General features: G+C 34.9%; 1 protein-coding gene across 1 annotated transcript in view; it reads right to left on the reverse strand.

The window, feature by feature from the left end:
- PDE11A (phosphodiesterase 11A) overlaps positions 1-21,008 on the reverse strand; it is a 360,789-nt gene extending 339,781 nt beyond the window's left edge. The window contains exon 1 of the mRNA XM_064484931.1: positions 20,748-21,008. Within this exon, the coding sequence (XP_064341001.1) occupies positions 20,748-20,909 (162 nt within the window). The 5' untranslated portion in view covers positions 20,910-21,008. The remainder of the gene's footprint in view (positions 1-20,747) is intronic.
- Between the last annotated feature and the right edge of the window lie 2,886 nt (positions 21,009-23,894).

The raw sequence follows: 23,894 nt of genomic DNA on the forward strand, positions 1-23,894 counted from the left end.
TAGATGTCTTAAACAACAGCAATTTATTTTCTCACAGTTCTGGAAGCTGAAAGTCTGAGGTCAGGATACTAGCATGGTCATGTTCTAGTGAGGGATCTCTTCCTGGCTTGCAGATGGCTGCCTTCTCACTGTGTCCTCACATGGTAGAGAGAGAGAGAGAGGGAGAGAGCAAGCTCTCTGGTGTCTCTACTTACTAAAGCACCAATCTATCAAACCAGGGTCTCACCCTCTGGACCTCACTTAACTCTAACTACCTTCCAAAGGCCCCATTTCCAAGTACCATCACATTGAGGTGTGAGGGTTTCAACATATGAATTTTGCAGGGACACAAATATTTAGTCCATAACACATGCATAACAAACCACCTCAAAACTTAGTTGCTTAAAACTAAGGGATTTTTGTTTGTTTGCTTGCTTGCTTTTTTTACTTATCATAATTGTGTGGGTTGACCAGTGGCTCTTCTGTTCCACTCGGTATTAAGCAGAAGTCACTCATGTAGCTGCATTCAGCTGGCAGCTGGGCTGTACTGGAACCTCTAAGAAGGCCTCTTGCACACATCTAAGGCCTCAGTGCTGGGGCTATGCAGTTCTTCTCCAGGAGGCCTCTTTTCATACAGTGTCTCATCCTCCAGTTCTTCTCCATGAAGCTTCTCTCCAGGATGGCCTGTCTTTCATTACAGTGTGGCAGCTGGGTTCCAAGAGTGAGTGTTTCAAGAGGGTAAGTCCAATGTTTATCAAGTTTGCATCATACTTAATATCCCATTAAGCTAACTGTGAAGGAGGGACAAGGATGTGAATCCTTAAAGGTGTGGCTCACTTGGAGCCACCAATTTAACCATCAACAACATAAGCTCTCCCCTGAATCCCCAACCCACGTTTCCAACTGCTACAGGACATGTGCTCTGAAATGTCTCATGGATTCCTCAAATTTGTTATTTCCAAGATCACTCACACTCCTCCCACACCTTAATCCTATTCTTAATCACTCAATCCTATTATTTCTCTCTGAAATGGCTTCTCTTCTCCAAACCCACTTGCCTTAATTCAAGTCTTCATTAACTGTCCAATTCTCTACTAAACAGTATTGTCTTCCACATAACAAATGTAATAATGGCACAGCTTTGCTTATAAACTTTTATTTATAGACTTAAGTCCTTGTCAAAGACATGTAGGGATTGAATGGCAGCCTTCCAAAAGAGTTGGACTCCTGGGATTTGTGAATGTGAACTTATCTGGAAAGAGGGTCTTTGCAGATGTAATTAAGTTAAGGATCTCCAGATAAGAGCATCCTGGACTTAGGGTGAGCCATAAATCCCGTGACACTTTTCCTTATATGATACAGAAGAGAAGACAGAGATACACAAAGGATAGCGTGATGCCAAGACAGAAGTAGAGACTGGAGTGATGCATCTACAAATCAAGGAACATCAAGGATTGCTGATAGCCACTACAAGCCAGGAGAGAGGCGTGGGACAGATTCTCCCTCATGGCCTCCACAAAAAACATAAACTTTCCCAATACCTTGATTTTGGAGTTCTGGCTTCCAGCACTGTCACAGAATAATTTCTATTGTTTGAAGAAACCAAGTTTGGGCTAATTTGTTATAACAGCCCTGGGAAACAAGTATAAGATCCTTCATCACTGCATCTCTATCTTCCATCTCTGTTCTCATCTTCTGCTCCTCCCTACCACATATTCTCCAAGCACGCAGATGCCTTCTCTCTTCTTGGATTCCCCCTGAAAAGCCTTTCTCCCCTTCCCTGCCTCTCAAACTTCTCTGTTCCATTAAAACCAATTTGAAATGTCACATCCTACATGAAGTTTTATCTGCTCCCACAGTAAGAAGCAGTTTTCTATCTTCCTCTGTGATCTGTCCTCCTGCTTCCACACATTTTGGTCAGATATTTGCTATAAATAATTTAATATTTGGTATTTATTCAACCTAACATGATGCATTTAATTCTCTATTTTAAAACATTTTTATATTAAAGCATATTTTATTATTCTTTATCTCTTCTTTTTTTAGTTTAGAGATTGAAACCACTCTGAGCAACAAGCCCACCCACATTCATAATTGTGTTAAGGAATAATAAGTACCTAGGAGGTACATTTTAAAAATTTTAAAGATATCTAGGTGAACAATAATGACTCATGAAGGTACAGAAAAATATGCTTCCATATCATGCCACAAATGTTTTATATGTTCCATTTTCTTCTTAAAATCAATAGAGTATTTGACTATTGCTGATTTTTCTTTTGAGATAAAAGTATCTTGCTGAAGAATGATTTGTTGATAAAACAAATTGATTGGCTTTTGACTGTTACAAAATATTTTCGCTACATTTGGAGACTCAAACTTAGTAGAATATGGACAAATTCAATATTTTAAAAATTCCTTGAATCTTTACAAACATAACTTTGCTAAAAATATCTTAATCAAAATGTTGAGTTAGACATTTATAATATAAAATAGTCTAAAGTTCATCCCTTTCCTCAAAGAACATTTACAGTCTACCTAGGGAGAGAAGATATTTACACTAAAGTACAATTGACAATATAAGATACCATTGATAGAATAGGACAAACAAGGGAATCTATAAAAGAAATCAGAACTATTCTTAAATGCCATATGATATTGTTTATATCCAGTAATAATCCATACTTAGCATTAATATTGAAAGTGTAGGCCTACCAATGCCAGAACAAAAGAGGAAAAATTGGAGGGAAATTCAACAATAGATGATTCGGTTTTCATTTAGGGAATTAGTATATAGGAAGAAGGCTAGAAATAAATATTAAATACTGATGCCTTTCTTCTTAATTGCCAAGCTTTCACGCACTAAATCAAAAGTAATTAATCATTCCAAGCATTGCTTTATATGTCTTATAGGAAAAACACTGTAAAAATAGAATAAGGATGCCTTATCACTTAAAAGACAGTCTCCATTTGTCTCATCTGTTATTTACAGTTTGATTCAAAGATGAAATATTACTCCCAAGAGTAACTTTAACAGCAACTAATATCAAAAAACAACATGTCACTCTTAATTATTCATTTTATTTTTTGAGTGATCATGATAAATGAGAGACTAGTACAAGGCTAAGCTATAAGTTTCAAATAAATATTTTTTAAAATATACCGTATGTTATTCATAAAACATATATAATTTTTTAATGTCAGGACTTACCTTCCCAAAAACAGACATCAAAATTAAAGACAATTTGAACTTTAAGAAACTATGAATCTCTTGCCAAATTAATCTTCCTAACATGGGATATAATGTGAAATAGTAACTAACATAATTAGTTATGATTCAAAAAACTCTAACCACATCACTGTTACGTGCTATAAGAACAGAAAATTAATGTAGCCTTGTTCATCATGTAACCAGTCCATCTAAGACAGAACCTGATGCTGGATAGTTCCTCTGAAATTTAGGCTCTAAAAGATTTTCTCACTTGTGTATATTTTTTTCAGTGTAAAATCTGCTTCTTAATGAGACTCTTATATGTGTAGGAAATTTCTTTACCAGTTATTTTACCACCAAGAAATAGACCAATTTAGATGTCTTACCAGATATCAACATTATAAAAAAGAAAAAAGAAAAAATTGGCCAAATTATTAAACTCCTGCCATAATACAGTAATAAGATAAAGAATATGGTTAATTTCATTCAGTCTTTCATCCAAATCCTCTTTTGAGCAAAGTAAAATGTGTCATTTTTGGCCTGGCTGCCTTTTCTTACATTCTTTCCATCCATCTCTTCAGATTGAGTTTCACCAAATTTTCCCCATTAAATGAATTTACCCTCCGAGGATATTCTGACATTGAACTTGGAGAGATTTTGATGCATTTTTTATTTGTTTGTTTGTTTGTTTGTTTGTGGTAGTGACTTCACTGTATTGCTTCTAAACTGGTCTTTTTTCCTTAAATTGCAAACTCATTTCTTAAATAAGTATCAGAGACTATCCAATACCTTGTAGAAGGAGCTATTCTCCTTGAGCAGATTCCCTAGTGAAGTGGGAGTGGTGCTATTTATCATCATTATGGTTACAGTGAAGGTTATTGTGGGGAGCACGAGGCCATCTCTGTTACTGCACTTAACGATTTTAGGTTGGTCAGAATTTCCATTTTGCATATTTTGCATACCAGCGTCAAGCCATGGTAGGGCAAGTTACTTAACTTCTCCATGCCTCTGGTTCTATATCTATAAAACGAATCATTTCCCTATCAGGACTGTCTCAAGGAAGAAATGAGTTGATACATGTACAGCTCTTAGAAGAGTATTTGACACAAAGTAAACTCTCAATAAATGTTAGCCATTCTATTATTGCGGTTTTTATCATTATTTTAACCACCAATCCATATTCCTTAAAGAAATATAATTTGTAAACATACTATTTTTAAGGAACATAAATGTTGACACGAATAATTATTTTTAAAACCATAATTTCTGCTAGTTGGGGGTAAGTGAAAAACATCAGTGTCAAGAAAGATAAAATTTAACTAAATATTTGAAGGAGCACAATTGTGGCATGAAATTGAACCAAACTGAGGAGCCAAAAAACAAAAACAAAAAACAAATAAAAAACATAGCTTAGAAAGATGACACAGTTGCTTTTCAAAAGAACTGGCTGTGCTGGTTTCCAAAGACAGCCAAGAAAGCACATGATCAAGGGAGCCTTACAGATCAGCATAAGCAGCCCTCTTAGGAAGTGGCAGCATTACCTCTCCCTGCTACAACAGCCACCATGCCTTTTGACAGGCTGTACAACTAACCACATTCCCAAAACACACAGAAAATAAGTTTTCCAATAACTCACTATGCATGAACACGTTCTGCTTTCTGAATTTTCATAAAATGATATTTACTGACACACAAAAATTTCACAGATTTTACTTTTACATCTATAACAAAGTTTTAGGGACTTTTGAGCTATCCTTTTTTCTTTTTTTATTGGATAACATATACTTGTAAAAATTTAAATATAACAAGATTATATAAAGGAAAAATAAAAGTCTCCTGTCTCTGTTCCCTAGAAGCACATTTATCAGTATAGTATGTATCAGTAGACAAATAGCTATATAGATACATTTATCTGTACATATTTTTGTATGCACACAGAAAAAAACTATATATAACATTGATCAGAAATGTGCTTTCTTTACTCAACTGTGTATTATAGACCTCCTTCCACATTAAAATAAATAAAACCTTCCACCAGAATAAAAAAAGGTTTTTATCAAGTAAAATTAACGCTCCAAGAAGAAAGACCATGTTTATCCTATTCACAATTATAAGAGAAGTGATTTTCTCTTCTAAATCAGAATTCCACTTCTAATGATAAATTCTCTTCTTGAGTAGTTCACCAAAGTTCTCAGATATAATAGTAGAATAGAATCTTATACTTCTAGCTGCCAAAGAACCTCAGTTAACTAATTTTTCATGCTTCAAGTAAAACTGCACAATAATTTGATCATTAGCCTATAGTTAATTTAAAGTTGGAATTTTCAAAGGCTTTGGGTTTTTTCTCACATATCAGAGCTGGAGAAGTAGTTGAAGAGCAGGGATAGCAGAGCAAAGCTGATGGTTTCATGAGCCAGAATGCAGATACAAGCAAGCTGAAATGGGAGCAGGCAGCTGCAAGCAAGTATAGAAACCAGAAACAGGAACGCAGCAAAACTGACACCAAAGGAAATCATCAACAAAATGAAAAGGCAATTTTCTACAGAATGTGAGAAAATATCTCTAAATCATATATCTGATAAGAGGTTAATATCCAAAATATATGAAAAATTCATACAACTCAGTAGGAAAAAACCAAACAACCAAATTGAAAAATGGGCAGAGAAACTTCCAAAGAAGTCATACAGATGGCCAACAGCCACATGAAAAGGTACTTATCAACACTAATCATCAGGGAAATGCAAATCAAAACCATAATGAGATTATCAACTTATACCTGCTAGAATGGCTATTATCAAAAAGACAGAAATAATAAGTGTTGGTAAGGATGAAGAGAAAAGGCAACCCTTGTGCATTGTTGGTGGGAATGTAAATTGGTGCAGCCACTATGGAAAAGAATATAGAGGTTCCTCAAAAAATGTAAAACAGAACTACCATGTACTACAGCAATTCCATTTCTGGGTATTTATCCAAGAAAACAAAAACACTAACACAAAATGACAACTGCTCCCATATATTTACTGCAGCCTTACTTACCATAGCCAAGATATGCAAACAACCTAAGTGTCCACCGATGAATGAGTGAAGAAGATGTGGTGTATATATATACATATGTATATATGTGTATATATATATATATATATATATATATATATATATATATATATATATATAGTGGAATATCATTCAGCCATAAAAAAAGAATAAAATCTTGCCATTTGTGACAACATGGATGGACCTCAAGGGCATTATGCTAAGTGAAATAAGTCAGACAGAGAAAGACAAATACCAAATGATCTCACTTGTATGTGTGACCTAAAAAACAAAACCACCAAGTTCATAGATACAGAGAACAGATTGGTAGTTGCCAGAGGTGGGGGCTGGGGATAGGCAAAATGAGTGAAGGTGGTCAAAAGGTACAAAATTCCAGTTATAAAATAAGTAAGTCATGAGGATGTAATATACAGCACGGTGACAAACTATAGTTAATGATAATGTACTGCATATTTGAAAGTTGCTAATGACAGTAGGTCTTAAAAGTTCTCATCACAAGAAATAAGTTTTGTAACTATATATGGTGATAGATGTTAACTAGACTTACTGTGGTGATCATTTGGCAGTATATAAAAATTTGAATCATGATGTACACCTGAAACTAATATAGCATTATATGTCGATTATACCCCAATTTTAAAAAATAAAATTTAAAAATTAATTTAAAAAAAACCAGCAAAGTTAACACCTATAGTGTGATTGGTCAGGGTAACAGCTAAATCAAAAAGCAAAGAGGCTGGGTCCAATAGTGACTGTTGGAAATGAAAATATGAGCAAAAGAAATGCATATACATGTTTATGGCAGATGCTATTTTGTTTGCATTATTCAATACTCTCTTCCTTCTAAAAGGATGACATCCTACTGTTATGTGCCTTGCCATTCCTCCTGCAGGGGGAAACCCCCCCCCCCACTTTGCTGTCCACTTAACTTGTTTTGGTTACTCAATGTATGCCACATCTAAACAGAAGCTTTATGAAGCATCAGGCACTTCCTCCAGGGCTTTTGATCTTTCCCTCTGCCATAAGAATAGGAAATGGAAATGTCCTATGTAAGTACTTCTCCTTTAACCTGATTCCAGAATGAGAAGACACTTAAAGCAGGGCCATAGCTGATCACAAGCTACCAGCCATGTGAATGAAAAATTAATGTTCTGTTGTTGCAAGCCCCTAAGATTTTGTTACTATAATAAAGTTGACAGGAGTTAGTAAGCAGAAGTGGGGTGCTGTTATGTGGCCCTATCATCAGCACCACACAGCAGGTGGTATGGAAATTGCTATTTGGAGCTAGAAAAATGGTGACTATGTTATATAGGAATCAAATATTTGGTGACATTGTCACCTGTAATAACTTAAACAACTGGTAATAAACCTATTGAATGTATAGCTTTGGGTGAAGAAAATGCAAACCAAAATATTATTAGTGTACCTTGGTCATTACTAACTGTATTTAACAAGAGTCTACAAAAGAGGTGAGCTCATGAAAAGAACAGACTTGTCTTCTAGCAGGATACAAGGGAAAACAGAGAACCCAGAAATCCTAGGAGTCGCCATCCTGGAAGCTACAACTGTTTCTCATCTCTACTTCAGATGAAATTTGAAAATACTCTGTGCAACAAAGGCCAAATAAGACTCAGTCTTGAGGTAAAGAAATGGCTCAGAAAAATGTGACTCCATGAAAGTCTGATAAGCAAAAGGTATCATCCACAAAAAGGATAAAAATCAGAGACTTTTAGAGATAGCTGTATTATCAAAAGCACCACCAACTAGGTTTAAAAAGGACCGTGACTGTTAAATACAAAAGCAATAAAACAACAAACATGAAACAATCTCTGGGCTGCAGTCACCTGGATTCGATGGCCTACTCTGTGTGGCCCCTTCACAGAGATGGCTGAAGTCTGGGCTCAGTGTGACTCTGGTACAGCTGAATCAAATGACCTCTCTCATCCCTTCTTCCTCTCCCAGCTGAATCAATCAATCTCTTTCCCTCTCCTTCTCTTATGTCTCTTTCTCTACATTTTCAGGCCTTCTCACTCACTGTTTCTTCCATGTGGTCTTCCCTGCAGGATTGCCAAACTTCTCACATGGTGGCTTAGGTCTTCCAAAAATGAAAAAGTGGAACCTGCCAGGGCTTCTTAAAGCTTAAGACCAGCCCTGGTATATAGCATCACTTCTACCATATTCAATTCATTAAAATGAACCAAGGTCAGCCTAGATTCAGTGCCTAAAGGCATGAATACCTGCAAGCCAGTTTATTGGGGGCCATCTTTGGAGACCAGCTGCCACATTACACAATAAATATTAATTAAATAAACTCATATGTTAATAACCTCTCACTGTAACAGATCACATTCTTACTGTGGTAGAGATGGGCACACAATGGTTTAAAGTCATCATCCCTATTTTCATTATCAAACAGCATTTATATAGTCATAATTTTAACATACTATTTCAAAAAAGGAAAATTAACTAAAAATAAACCTCTTGGCAGGATTAATACAGAAAGATCTTATTTCAAAGATTTTGGTTCTGTATCATTGTTGCAGTTTTATAAAAGAAAGTTTAATGTGAGGAAGTAGGTGGATTGACAACGGTAATTAAAATTGTGTGGACTTAGACAAAACCCCACATTAAAGTAGAAAACTCAGGTATTTGGAAATCAGGACCCGGTTCTAGTTCCAGTTTTGAAGACTAACACTAAGTAGGTGTTTGATTTTGGAAAAGTCTCTAAATTTCAGTTTTCTCAACTATAAAATAAAAATATGGGAACAAATTGTTTTCAAACATTTTCTAGCTTCTGTCTCCTTAATTCAAAAACAGTTCTATTCACAGGAAGCAGGGAGAAAGGATATGGGTGGGGGGCAGGGGAGGGTAGGGAGTGTGTCCGGCCATTCCCCAATCAAAGTGCTTTTGCATTAAATACTGAATTTTCTTTGGCAGAGGATTGCATTTAAACAAATGGTTCTGTAAATAAAATATATTTGAAATGAGAGATCTGGCCCAAGTCCCCCATTTTATAGATGATGAATTTTATAGATGTTGCCCCTTTCTACCCCTTTCCCTCTGACTTCTTAGTGCCTGTCATCCTCTTGTTGCTTCATACAACACCCCACCCCTACAGTGGCTCCCTACTCCCACCTGCCCTACTACCACAGTACTCTGTGCTTAAATGAGGCCCGACTTCGTGGGGAATGTGGAATTCAAGATGAAAAGCTGCATGTGATTTCAAACACACACATTGATGACAATGATCACTGAGTGAAAAATACAGAGAAGAAAATTGGTTCTAAATTCCTATCCCTGTTAATATTTTAGAAGTGATGATAAGGGAGAATAAACCAATAAAATATTCTCAAAATCACGCTGTATTATACACATCTTGTAGGACTCAAGGGTTCAATTTAAAAAATTACTCTGCTTAAAAAATAAACAGTATGTTGTTTCCCACAAGAAGCCCTGACTAGAGGTTTAGCTGGGAAGTACTTCACTTGGTAGTGTAAAAATTATAAGAACGCAGGAACTAACAATGTTCCATTGCACTCTGATGGGTTCTCTCTGTTCCTTCTGAAACACACAAATAATTGCCAAGTTAACGAATCTCACATTTTTCACTCTAATTAAATGAAACAACACTTTACTCTTCCAGATCCTTATCAAGATATATATTCAAATTGTCTATGCTGGAAGCAATAAATATACATCTTTCATAATCATCCAACTGTCCACAGCGCTTTTCAAATATCTTTGTGTTGATATGCAAACAGTATAACATTTCTGGTCACTAAAATCTCCTGGTTCCCATTACTAGTGCTATAAAACAAGGATAGTTACTTTTTTTTTAGATTTCACAATAATAGGAATGTATTATCTTATTAACAGGAATCTTTTTTCCACTGAATCTTTAATTCAGGTTTAGGAGATACTGGCAGACTTTAATATCTTGACAACATTAGATCATTGTAAAGTTAGCTATTCTTTCCTTTGCTCTGTCAAGGTACACCAAATTTCGGTTAAAGAGTACTGAGAGTAATTCCCCTAGATGTTCCTGTTACTCACAAGAAGATATGCTGCACAGATACGGTGCCTATATCAGTTAGGTTTGACCAGGGAAACAGGACCACCATGAGTGATATGAACAAGGGAATTACTATACAGATTAGACCTCACACAATTTGGAAAGAAGCTGAGGAAATAATGTCCCAGAAGGGGACAGCTGAAGAATCAGAGAAAAGGTGCTAAGACCACAAAGGGGAGCTGGTAAAGATTATGGAAGGTTGTTGACTTTGCATCTGGTGATGAGCCTAAAGTTGCTGTAGGTCAGCAGGGCAGGTAGTCGGGAAGAAGAGCTGAGAGTAAACTGTGGAGAGCAAGGACAAACCTGTGAGGACAAACTGGTACCAGTGTTGTCTGTTTCTCACCATTTCACACCTTGATTATATGGATGAACTGACCTAAGCCTTCCCCTCTGAAGCAGCACATACGCTAGACCTCTGGTCCAGGACTCAGAAAAGCTGAAAGAGAAATGGTAGGAGCTGGGGGTGCTGAGAGCCTGGCTGCCGCCTCACCACCCAAAGGCTGCTGTCAGTGGAGTAGTGACAACAAGTATGAGCTGCCCCTAAGACTCTACACTAACCTTCCAAAAGTAAAGGCTTCGGCCTAACTCTGCTGCTTTCCAGATCTCAGGAAGATTTCTCACGTGACCAGCCCTAACCAGGAACCATGCAAAGAACAGAGTTCTGGAAAACACAGTTTCAACTTAGCTAAATTGGCACAATATAAAATTACCACATCATCTGGTAGTCCCTTCAAGTAAATTGATCCTAAGATGGATTTAAGCCTCTCAAAGACAACATATATTCATTCAATGATAAAGACTATAATACAGAATTTTAATTACTGCATTTAGTTGCAAATTTTCCTCCAAATTTTTTCCTATCTAATATTAGAAACACTGCTACCAGCAAAGAGTTATTTATTTTGCTCTTACCAAGATAAACATCAATGTAAAACAACATTCAACACCTTATCACTAGCTGAACAACTTTTTAATAGACAAAAAAATCTGCTTAATACTTCTCCATTTCCACCCAACTGCCTTTTATCATTTCAGCTCTCCTCATACCATCTTCTTTCTACTACTAGCACTCGTAAATCAAAAAGCATTTAAACTCCAAACATGAGGACTTTTTGCTCCTTCATGCAATGTGGCTTCTTCTCAGTACCACTAAGTTTATCAATCAGGGTTGTATAAATCTGAACTGTACTTATCAATATGAATTGAGTTCAAGTTCTTTCTCCCAGAGCTCTATGTCTCATGCAAATTAGGATATGAGGTATGTCACCCAATTCTACATCCCTGCAAACCCAACTCAGCTCTGACACTGGCAAATCCCTAACACATGATGGACTCCCGACAGATGTCACTGCCCTTATCAAAGAACTCCTCCAGAGAGTCACAAGCTCAGCTTTGCTTAAGAGCCCCTCTTGGCCCCCAGGGACATGCTCTCCTATACAAGGAGAATGTCCTCTAGGAGGAGGACATTCTCTCCCACTTGCCAGAAGCATTAAGAGTGACCCGAGGCACGTAGATGATTTAATGGACTGTTCTGGAAAGCACAGCTTTTTCAACTATATTCCCCTCACTCTGGGTACTTTCTGACAGGATATTTTCTCAGTAGTGGTATCTGCTAATAACTTCACTGGCTAACATGTTATCTTTATGGTATGGCAAAAGTCACGAGAATTGGACTAGAAGATCCAAGTTTGCGTTCTAGCATCAATGCAGAACTACAACCTACAGGGTGTTGCTGTAAAGTGGATATGAGATAATGGATACCCTATCCTCACCCATAATGACCCTGACCCTAACCAGTCCATTATCCAGCTCTTCGGTAAGGAAACAGCTTCCTCTTACACTGGGCCATACCTCTTGGGTGATATAGTACTTGTAGGATTTCACAGCCACTTCTGGGACCATCTCACACCACACAGAGCCACTGTTCCCTTCCACACAGGCCCTGCTGTCATCCTGCCACACCATGCTTCACCCCCACTTACTGTGAGGTGGTAGGTTTTCCATATTTAGGGTGAGGATTGTTCTTCCTTATTCCTCTCTCTCAGGGTTCCTGCTATCCCTCCCTGTGGTCCAGCTTTACATAACTCAGGATTGGAAGTAACATAAAAAGATCAAAGCAAAAAGAGTATATGTTACATGATATCAATATTTATTAACATGGGACATGCTTTTCTCCTCTCTAGGCTTTCTTTTATGTCACCTAGGGTCAACAACTTGCTTTTTTTCCTAATAATATTCCTAAGATCAAATATTTGACTTCATTTTCCCTATTTTTTTCTTAAAGCTACCTTAAGTATTCTTTATAATAAAAGGTAAGCATATAACCAAACATAGCTTAATGAAAATTAAACCTAATGTCTGCTACATTTACATTAACATTGCATAGAAATAAGTATGTGGAAGCTATCTCCATCATCAATAGCAGTTGCCAGACTTACATTTTGCACAGGTAGAGACTACTGAAGCACAATAAATTTTAGTTTCCTTCCCTCTCTTCCTCCACCCTGACCTTGTCCACATCCTTAGTAACCACACTCTGAGGGGCATTTGATCAGTAGATTACACACAATCAAAAATATCAACTTTTATTTTAAAATGTTAAACTTACTACAGGCTGATCAAAAAAAGATCAAATATGAATTCTTTGAACATGCAATATTTGAAATTAGAAAATTTGGTTTATAACTAATATTTTCTAAGTTGTAAGAGCATTTCATGAAGATGTTGCCTGTTTCAAATACTGAATAAGATCTTCTCTCTCACTCTTCTTTTTAAGACCAGCAAAGACCATTTTAGTTCCAGGGATATATTTCTTTGGGCTCTCCAAATATTCCATCAGAGTCTCCTCTCCCCAGATAACACTTATAAAGGTGAAAATAAGTTTTAAATTTGTGTAGTTACATCTGTAAGGCTTACTTTCTGATGTGACCTACATTTGTGAATAACGATTCCTCTTGGACTCCTAGGAAGACTATTATAACTGGCAATACTTACAGTTTCTGACCTACAAGAAAATTCCAAAATTAGTCTCTGGTGAGCTACTCTTTGGCTTCCTTGTGGAAGTCCAAAGCTGTTTAAGATTCTCTAAGGTGCATCAATGAACTACCAACCCAGACACATTGTGCCTAAGCTGTACGCCATCCTCCTAGAATCAGAGTTCCTTCTAGAAAATATCTTCGAGATCACTTAATCCAAACCCTCATTTTGCAGAGGAGTAAACAATGACCCAAAAAAAGGATAATAACTTATCCTAAAATGACAAGGCTACATAGAGTCAAGAACCTGTGACTATAACTCAAATTTCCATGTTTTTCCTGCAAATCATACCAAACTGCCTCTGTCCAGATCTCAATCAAAATTCCTGATTTCAGGAATCCAGTTTTACAATGAGAAACAAAGGTTGCCTCTGACTTTTTTCCTTTCTAAAACCAGTTGAAAAGAACATAAACAGAGAAACAGAAATGCTAACTCCAGTTTCAAAAAAGAATCTGAGGAAGTACCTATATCCCCAAACTTGATACAATTAGAAGACTACCAAGGACATAAAACCTGGACCAGAGTGAAAGGACACCTCCTGTCACTAATGATTTCAAAAGAAGAAGACAAAAGTTCTCCAAAGTAGGTGACAAATCATGAGGGACAGAGTCATAACCCTGTTTGGAGCAAAAAGAATAGAATGTATACTGGCTTGCTGTGAAAGTCTCCCTAAATTCATTTTGACACCATGGGGGGGCAGGGGAGCCAGGATTAAAGAAGAAAACACAGGCATGCCATCTTTAAAAGAAAGATTCTATCTTATTACAGGATAAAAGAGAAACTTAAGGTGTTGGATAACCCTACAGCTGCCGGTCTTTGTCAACTAAAGAGGCAAATAACCCACCAACAAACATACACATGTACACAAATCTCTAACACATAACTGTGTTATAACTAATTGGAACACTCAGATTCTCTCTCTTAGGAAGAATTGTCTTCATCAAAAGAAGAGTAATAGTCAAAAAGGAATCAGCACAAAAGAGTATTGAAAACACATACACACAACATACACACACATAACAGAAAGGAATATAAAAAACAAAAGTTAAACGAAAAATACACATCAGAAATTATATACATTAAGCAGATAAAAACCATGAGCAATTCCCATGGACTCAAAAAAGGTCTTTATGAATCAAGGGCTTATAGCAGAGCTACAAAGGTTCAAGGAGAAAATGATAAAACAAAAAGACATAAATGACAGCAGAAAGAATAGATGCTGATAGCACAATCAGTCTTGAAAATATTGATAAAAACAAAATGAAAAGCTTGAACAATCAAGGAAAATACCAGATATAGAAGATATTTAGCAAAAGATATCCAAAATATGCACAATTGATGGCCCAAGTAAGATTTCCTAAACAAATAAATAAAATACTATAAAATTATTAAAACATATAATTCAAGAAAATTTTCAAAAATAAAAGTCTTAAATCTACCAGTTGGAAGAATGCATTCCCAGGAAAATATGAAATAGATCAATCAAGGCTTACAAATAGCCTACTAAATTACTAAATTTCAGTAAGATTTTTACTGAAACTTAGAGGGAATAGAATAAAAATAAAACCAAGTAATTTATAATGAAAAACAATCAGCTTCAGATTTCTCCAAAGAATAATTCAAAATGAAGCATACAAAATCCTGAGGAATTAGAAGGGCCATCCAATTATTTTATGTCTAGCCAAAATATTCAAGGGCAATGGGAATCCATAGATGTTTTCAAATGTCAAAGAACTAGGGTAAAATGGTTCTAATAATTCTTTCTTGGCATAACTACTGATAGGTAATTTTCCACCAACCAAAAGATAAACACAGACACTATGGTAAAAGCTGGGAAAATGCACTAATACAATTTAAATGCAGGACAAATGTTAAAGCAAATATGGTAATTAGAGTTACATAGGATATAAATTATATATATAATATATATTATATTATACATATATCATGTCAGAGTAGAAATAACAATGTAAGTAGTAAGAGTTAAGAGACAGTATGAAAAAATGGGATGTTGTATAACTACTTTGATTTTCTCATCCTTCACAGTGAAGAATGAACAGATCTTGCTTAAAGTAGATAAATAATAGAGGCATTTAACTTAAAGTATAAATGTAGCCACTAAAATTATAAAGAATAATATTACCATTAAAAATTAGTTGGTAAAGGGAAAGGAATAGGGGAGAACAGGGAGACGTGAACATACATAATTTCCTATTACTCATACTGGGACGTACCCTTCTGAACTATTTGAATTTTCATATAATGTACATGGATTTCAAAATATTTTTTAAGTTATTAGTACATTTATGATTTGATGTGTGCTATTGCCTCTTTAACAGATTTGACAGGACAAAAGGCAAAAGATAAAGATTAATTTCTTATAATAAATTAGTTTAGCAAATATGTTAATCCCATGATATAATTTAAAGGTCCAACAAGACTTGAGTTTGAATCTTAGTTGTATCATTTGTTAGCATAGAACCCTCAGCAAATCATGAGTTAATTTAAATAATTTGTTCCTAAAACCTACTTCAATTATCACTGACCCAAAAATGCAAATAGCATATAGTAATTCAACAATACCTATAAAGTATTATTCTCAAAAGAAAAATTTTATCCATTTACTGATGTTTTTCAAAAAAACAACATAGGTGCTAAACATCACTAATCATTAGGAAAATGCAAACCAAGACCACCAGGAGATACCATGTTACACACCTTAGGAAAGCAATTATCAACAAACAGACAAAAATCAAAATAACAAGTGCTGTCTGGGATGTGGAAAAATTGGAACCTTCTGTATTGCTGGTGGGAACATAAAATGATACAGCCTCTGTGGAAAATAGTACACTTATTTCTCAAAAAATTAAACACAGAATTATCATGATTCAGCAATTCCATTTCTGGGTACTGCACCCAAAGGAAGTGAAAGCAGGGACAAATATTTGTACACCCATGTTCACAGAACATTATTCACAATAGCCAAAATTGTAAGCAATCAGAGCGTCCACTGATAGATAAATAAAGAAGATGTGGTATATACATACAATGGAATATCACTCAGCCTTTAAATGGATGGAAATTATGACACATGGTACAGCATGAATGACCCTGAACATTTTATGCTAGGTGAAATAAGCTAGTCACAAGAAGACAAGTACTATATGATTACATTTATATAAGGTATTTAGAGTAGTCAAATGCAGAGACATAAAGTAGAATGATGATTTCCAGAATCTGTGTAATGGCTACAAAGTTTTAGTTTGGGAAGATAAAAAAGTTCTGGAGATGGACAGTAGTTACAGCTGCAGAACAATGTAAATGTGCTTAATTCTACAGAACTGTACATTTAACATGGTTAAAGGTCTTTTGCCCATTTTTGGATTGGATTGTTTGGTTTTTTTGATACTAAGTTATATAAGCTACTTATATATTCTGAAAATTAAGCCCTTGTCAGTCACATCATTTGCAAATATTTTCTCCCATTCTCCAGTGAAGACATACAAATGGCCAATAGGCACATGAAAAAATGCTCGATATCACTAATTATCAGAGAAATGCAAATCAAAACTAGAATGAAGTATCACCTTGCACCAGTCAGAATGGCCATCATTAAAAAGTCCACAAACAATAAATGTTGGAGAGAGTGTGGAGAAAAGGGAACCCTCCTGCACTTTGGTGGGAATGTAGTCTGGCACAGCCATTATGGAAAACAGTATGTAGAGTCCTCAATAAACTGAAAAGAGACTTACCATATGATCCAGCAGCCCCATTCCTGGGCATATATTCAGAGGGAACTCTAACTGAAAAGACACATTACATGCACCCCAATGTTCATAGCAGCATTATTTACAAGAGCCAAGACATGGAAACAACCTAAATGAACCCTTCTTTTGACAGTGTGCACTCAAAAAAGAAAAAATAGTGCACAAGATGCCAACTCCCCTTATTAAATCCTTCTCCTATAACAAGGTGTGCAAAGCTTAATCAGATAAAGTATTTTAGTCTATACAAGCACTATAAAACCCATTAAGAAATTTCAAAATACTAAATTCACGTTACTTATGAAGAGGACTTACAACTGCAAATAATCTATATTTAAAACTTTCCCAAAGACATCATAAGAAAATGCACACCAATTTCCCTTACGCAAAGATCCTCAACAAAATAGTAGCAAGCTAAATTCAACAACATTGTTAAAAGAATTAAATATCATGACAAAGTAGGATTTATCCAAGGAATGCAATAACAGTTCAACATCAGAAAATCAATATAATACACCATGTTAATAGAACTGGGAAAAAAACATGATTATCTCAAAGATGCATTTGACAAAATCCAACACCTTTTCATGCTAAAAACATTCAACAAACTAGGAATAGAAGGAACCTTGCTTAACATGAAAAATAGGACTTATGAAAAACCCACACCTAGTACCATATTCAAGGTAAAAAACTAAAACCTTTGCCCCTAATATCAGGAACAAGACAAAGATGCTCACTTTTACCAGTACATTCAGAAATCTACTGGAAGTGCTAGCCAGAGCAATTAGGGAAGAATAAGGAATAAAAGCCACCCAAATTAAAAGGAAGAAATAAAATTATGTCTATTCACAGATGACATAATTCTGTATACAGAAAATCCTCAAGAATCCACAAAAAAAATCTAGAGCTAGTAAGTGAATTTAGCAAAGTTGCACGGTACAAGATCAACATAAAAAGATCAGTTGTGTTTCTACATACAAGCAATGAACAATCTGAAAAAAAAATTTTTAATTGTTTATAATAGTATCTAAAAGAATAAAATATGTAGGAATACATTTAACAAAGGACATAAAAGACTTGTACACTGAAAGTTACAAAACATTGCTAAAAGAAATTTAAGAAGACCTAAATAAATGGAAAGGTACCCTATGTTCATAGAATAGAAGGTTAATCCTATTAAAATGACAATACTCCCCAAAGCAATGTACAGATACAATGCAATCTCTATCAAAATTTCATAGGCCTTTTTTTTGCAGAAATGGAAAAGGTAATCTTCAAACTCATGGAATTGCAAAGGGCCCTGAATAGCCAAAACAATACTGAAAAATAAAAACAAAGTTGGAGGGCCATTATTTCCCAATTTCAAAACTTACTACAAAGCTACAGTAACCAAAACAGTGTGGTACTGGTGTAAGTATACATATACAGACAAATAAATGAAAAATAATTGAAAGTCCAGAAGTAAACCCTAACATATAGCCAATTAATTTTCAGCAAGAGTGTAAAGACCATTCAACTGTGAAAGAATCTCTTCAACAAACAGTGCTAGGACAACTAGATAATCATATGCAAAAGAGTGAAATTGGACCACTACTTCACTCCATATAAAAAATTAGTGATAATTAATTCTGGTTAGTTAAAAGTGGGTCAGTGACCTAAATATAAGAGCTAAAACTATAAAACTAATAGAAGAAACATAGGATAAATATTTATGACCTTAAATTTGGTGATGGACTATTAGATTTAACATACAAAGCAGAAGAAACATAAACAACAAAAGTAGATACATGGGCTTCATACAAATTAAAAACGACTGTGTATCAAAAGATATAATTTTTAAAAAATAAAGATTTTTTAAGTCTACAAAATAAGAGAAAACATTTGCAAATCACTTACTTGATAAGGGTTTAGTGTCCAGAATACATAAAGAACTCATATAACTCAGCAAGCAAACGACAAATAACCCAAATAAAAAATTTCACATAATATAAGTAAGCATTTTTCTAAAGAAAGTATACAAACGGCCAACAAGCACATGAAACAATGTTCAACATTAAGGATCATTAAAGAAATACAAAGCAAACTCATCAAACATTACCTCATATCCACTAAGATGGCAATTAAAAAAGAAAAACAAAAAATAACAAGTGTTGGTGAGCATAGGAGAAATAAGAATCCTCCTACATCACTGATGGGAAAGTAAAATGGTACATCCACTGTGGAAAACAGTTTGATTTTTCTTCAAAAAGTTAAACATAGTTAACTGACCTAGTAATTCCACTCCTAGGTATAGATCCAAAATAACTGAAAACAGAAACTCAAACACTTTTTCACAAATGTTCATAGTAGCACTATTCATAATAGGTAAAAGGTGGAAACATCAGCTGATTAATGGATAAACAAACTGTATTATATACACACAATGGAAGATTACTCAGCCCTAAAAAAGGAATGAAGTACTGATACATGCTTCAGCATCAATGAAACTTGAAAATATTATGCTAAGTGAAAGAATCAGGCACAAAAGGTCATATATTATATGATTCTTTTTATATGAAATATCCAGAGTAGGTAAATTCATAGAGACAAAGATTAGTGGTTGCCAAAGGCTAGGGGTAGGAGAATATGGGGAGTGGTTACTTAATGTGTACAGGGGTTTCTTCACGGATAATGAAAAAGTTTTGAAACTACAGAGAGGTGGTGTTTGTACAATACTGTGAATGCACTAAAATGTTACTGAATTTTACATTTTAAAATGGCTAACTATATGTTATGTGAATTTCATTTCAATTAGAAAAAAAGAGAAATGAGGGGAGGATACAGCTCAAATGGTAGAGTGCATGCTTAGCATGCACGAGGTCCTGGGTTCAATCTCCAGTACCTCCTCTAAAACTAAATAAATAAACCTAATTATCTCCCTCCCCACCTAAAAAATAAAAAATAAATAAAAAATAGAATTAAAAAAATGTTTTTAAGAAATAAAAAATAAAATAAAATATAAACCATTCCAAACTGTAGTGTAGTAGTGATCTGAAATTTGGGTCTGCGAGAAATGCTGGGATCCCAAGAACAGTTCAAAAAATAGTTGTACCCTATTTTTAAATGAATACTAACTATATGTATAGATAGATATATAGATATTTCTAGGAGTAATAAATTGCTTTGCAATATATTAGTCTTTGCAATCATTTTTAATTTCAACCCTAAAATTAATTGTCATCTACACACCTTCCACCAAGAAAGAAATGACTGAATATACTTTTCAAACTATATAACATTCCCCACACCCTACTAAGAATCACCACTAGAAACAGAAAATTACCATTATGCCAATAAAACATAATTTGATTTTCAAATTTAGCTCATGCCTTTTCAAGATAAATGTACTGCATAAAATGAAATTCCTTGTATAGGCAAAAAACCTATGCCACAGAGGATTGCTAATTTCTCTGATCAAAAAGCTGACCAATCATCCAAACACAGATCTTATGATATAAATCAGTATTTCCATAATATAAACATGTGGATTTTATTTTTAATGCTGCAAATCAGGAAATTCTTATAATATCAAATCATGTGCTTTCTTCTTTGCTACAAAGTTTCTGGTTCTCTCCCACAACTGCCTAGTTTTTACCTTTGTTTTTGTTTGCATCGGAATAAGAAAATCCTGGTACTTGTCCTGTTTTTCTGCCAAAAAGGCCGCAGAGATTTGGACTGGTCTTATGTTTTCCACCTCTTTCCACTGTGTGGCACTAAGCACATTTTTGAACAAAGATCTTCTTGCCTGCCTCAGCATCTCCCATTTTGTTCTGCAATGAAAATTAAGCCACAGACCAAAGAAAGTATCAGATTTGTAAAGCTAGACAAAAAGGAATTTCATCACTGTGAGGTAAATACTAACGATATTAAACAAAAATATAATTTAAAGCACACATGCTTTATAATCTGAGTGCTCAAAAATACAAACACATAGCATCCAACTTTATGAAGACTTAATCATCTTATTTATCACATTTATTTTAAATTTCTAGCTATAGCAACTTCAGAAACTATAGCTATTGGTATAAGCCTGGTTTTATTTCAGCCTTCAAACAATTATAATAATTTATCTAGGTCAACGATATTCTATTTTTTTCTCACTTCCAAAAAGTGCACGTGCAAAAAATGATGTGAAGCATATAGGTCTAAATTGGTATCCCCTTACTTAGAAATAAGGATAAAACAAATTGGAAAGGTGATTAAATATAATATTATAAGTACTTAAGTGCCTGCAATACTACACAGAACTATAAAATAAAAAACTATACAGAAAAGAGGTCACAGCAAGCTACATGTAATACATAATTTCCTATTTACTTTACACTCTCAGCTGTAAACAAATGATCAGACCAGATCAAGCATTACCTGAGAGCAATCAAATAACACTAGGAGTTCAGTCAGCATTAGTGCATATAGTGAAAAAATACATGGTTCTAAGTAGGGAAGATTTTATTATGTGGTGATAAATACATACAGTAAATTTTGTATAAAGATATTTTGGTTAAGACTGGCAAAAACTCTGTTATGTACCTAAATAAATGCTCCTCCATCTAAAATGATTAAAATAATTAAAATTATAATAATTTTAACTTATTGAAAAAGTGTAGTTTGAAATGCTAATGAATGCAATACCTGGGTTTTGTTTTCCTACAGTTTGTGTTCTTTGAAGTATGGGTGTTGGGGAGGTGGGAGTGGGGATGGAATTCAGCATAAGAGTTACCATTACAGAAATTACGATAATACCTAATTCTTTGACAGTACAGCTATAAGCACATTTTTATCTTCATAACTCAGTTGAGAAATAGAAAATATTTGTGTTATTCTGACAATATTGAAAAACAATACTGTTTAACTCTATTACTCACAGAGAGGCTAGTACTTCATATACAGTAAACTGCAAAATTATTATCTTCCTAATTTTTTAATATCTAAGTAAAAACTCAAAACAGTGTCAATAATCCACTTAAAGGTAAGATAGAAGTTTTCTTTGGGCAGTATCCGAACAACTCAGCTGTTAAAGTGTTTAGGTCTGATAAAAGGGGGAGTAAGAAAACACATTTTACCCAAGAGAAATTTACTTTAAAATTCCAAACTTCAATCAAAACGCTGCATTCAGTTTCTACCTATGTGAGTTTTATCAACCGTCTGTACAGATACAGAATTCATTGAGCCTTTGCTCAGAACAGGGACCACAGTAAGGAAAATTTTAGTCACAAAAACAAATTTATGGCCTTTTAGCAAAATGCACTCACTATAAGAATAAAGTTTGTATAATATAAAAACAAAATGTCATCTCAGTACTAGTTAAAGAAAATTTCCAGTTTTTATATAAAGCAGAAAAATCAGATTGATTGTTATACCAATTAAATTTTACCAGTAATTCAGGAAACTAGACTTTTTTTAAAAGGGAAAAAACAGAAACTTTTTTTTACTTATGCAGATTTAACATGCAAGTCAGTTATAAGAAAATATCCACTGTCCCTGTTCAGACTACCAGTACTTAACACAATTAAAACACTCACTACTGCCATCTTTAATCACTGCTGTGCCAATATCTATGACCTTCTTTAAAGTTCATTAAAACCAGTAAATTCAACAAAGGCAGCAAAGGAAGGGGCAGGAAAACTAGGAAGGATATCAAGGGAATTCCTTTTGTCTCGTAATCACTTGGCACTAGGATTTAGTAATTAAGTAAATCTCACTAAAATAAGCAAAGATGTAACATCTAGTATGAGAATGACTGCTCATTCAAAAAGGAAGTAATTCTAAAGCTAAATAGACCAGGATAACAGTAACAAACACACATGCTTACTATATGCCAGGCATAGTCTAAGCCCTTTATATATTATTGTTTTTAATCCTCACACCAGCCAAGTGAGAAAGATACTATTAATATCTCTACTTTTACAGACATGGAAAATAAAGCACATAGAGGTTGAGATGCTTGTTTAAAGTAACAAGTTGGTGAGAAGTACAGAGAGATGGTGAAAGGTAAGAGAAAGAGCAATATAAAATCTATAACCCTTTTAAGAGTAATCTAGGCAACCCGGTGTTGAACACACCGTATGACACATTGCAGATACTTAACTGTGTGAGCGTACTTAAAGAGGAGTGAGAAACTTTTTAATACTGGTACCTACAATCACTGTCATTTCTAACTTTGCCTGTAAAAAGAGGAACGTGGTAAAAACAAGACACCATTAAATGTTTTAAAGTTTGCAAAACCCACATAACTGTAGTGATGAAAGGAGGGGAAGCTCACTAGACTGTTTTAAGAATGATTACTACATAGACTAAAAAAAAATTAAGTGGGATTCTGCATGTTGTAGTGAATAAAGTACTGAAGTAGAGAGCATCACAATGACGTGACCATGGGTAAATCACTTCGAGTCCACGAACACACCCTTCCCCCCAGGTGTCTACAGCCTTTCCCCCCTTCTAAACTGCTGTCCTGGAACCTCTAATCCAGCTTTCCAACTCCCAATCTGGGCTATTCCATGCCACATCCATTTGGAAGCTGACTTCTGCCAACCAAGGGCTGAAGATTGTACTGTGAATCAGCCCCACCCAGAAATCAGAGAGGCTGCAGAGACGCCTCTTGATAGAAATAGTTTTCTGTTGCACTTAGGGACATCCAGGACCCACCATGCTGGGGCTAAGGCGAGCTTCTTACTAGCCGGATGGTTGGAAACTCCTCCCTGGGCGAAGCCAGGCTCAAATTGCATTGTGGCCCATAACCAGT

This window comes from Camelus dromedarius, chromosome 4 (genome assembly GCF_036321535.1).
Source record: "Camelus dromedarius isolate mCamDro1 chromosome 4, mCamDro1.pat, whole genome shotgun sequence".
Lineage (NCBI taxonomy): Eukaryota > Metazoa > Chordata > Mammalia > Artiodactyla > Camelidae > Camelus > Camelus dromedarius.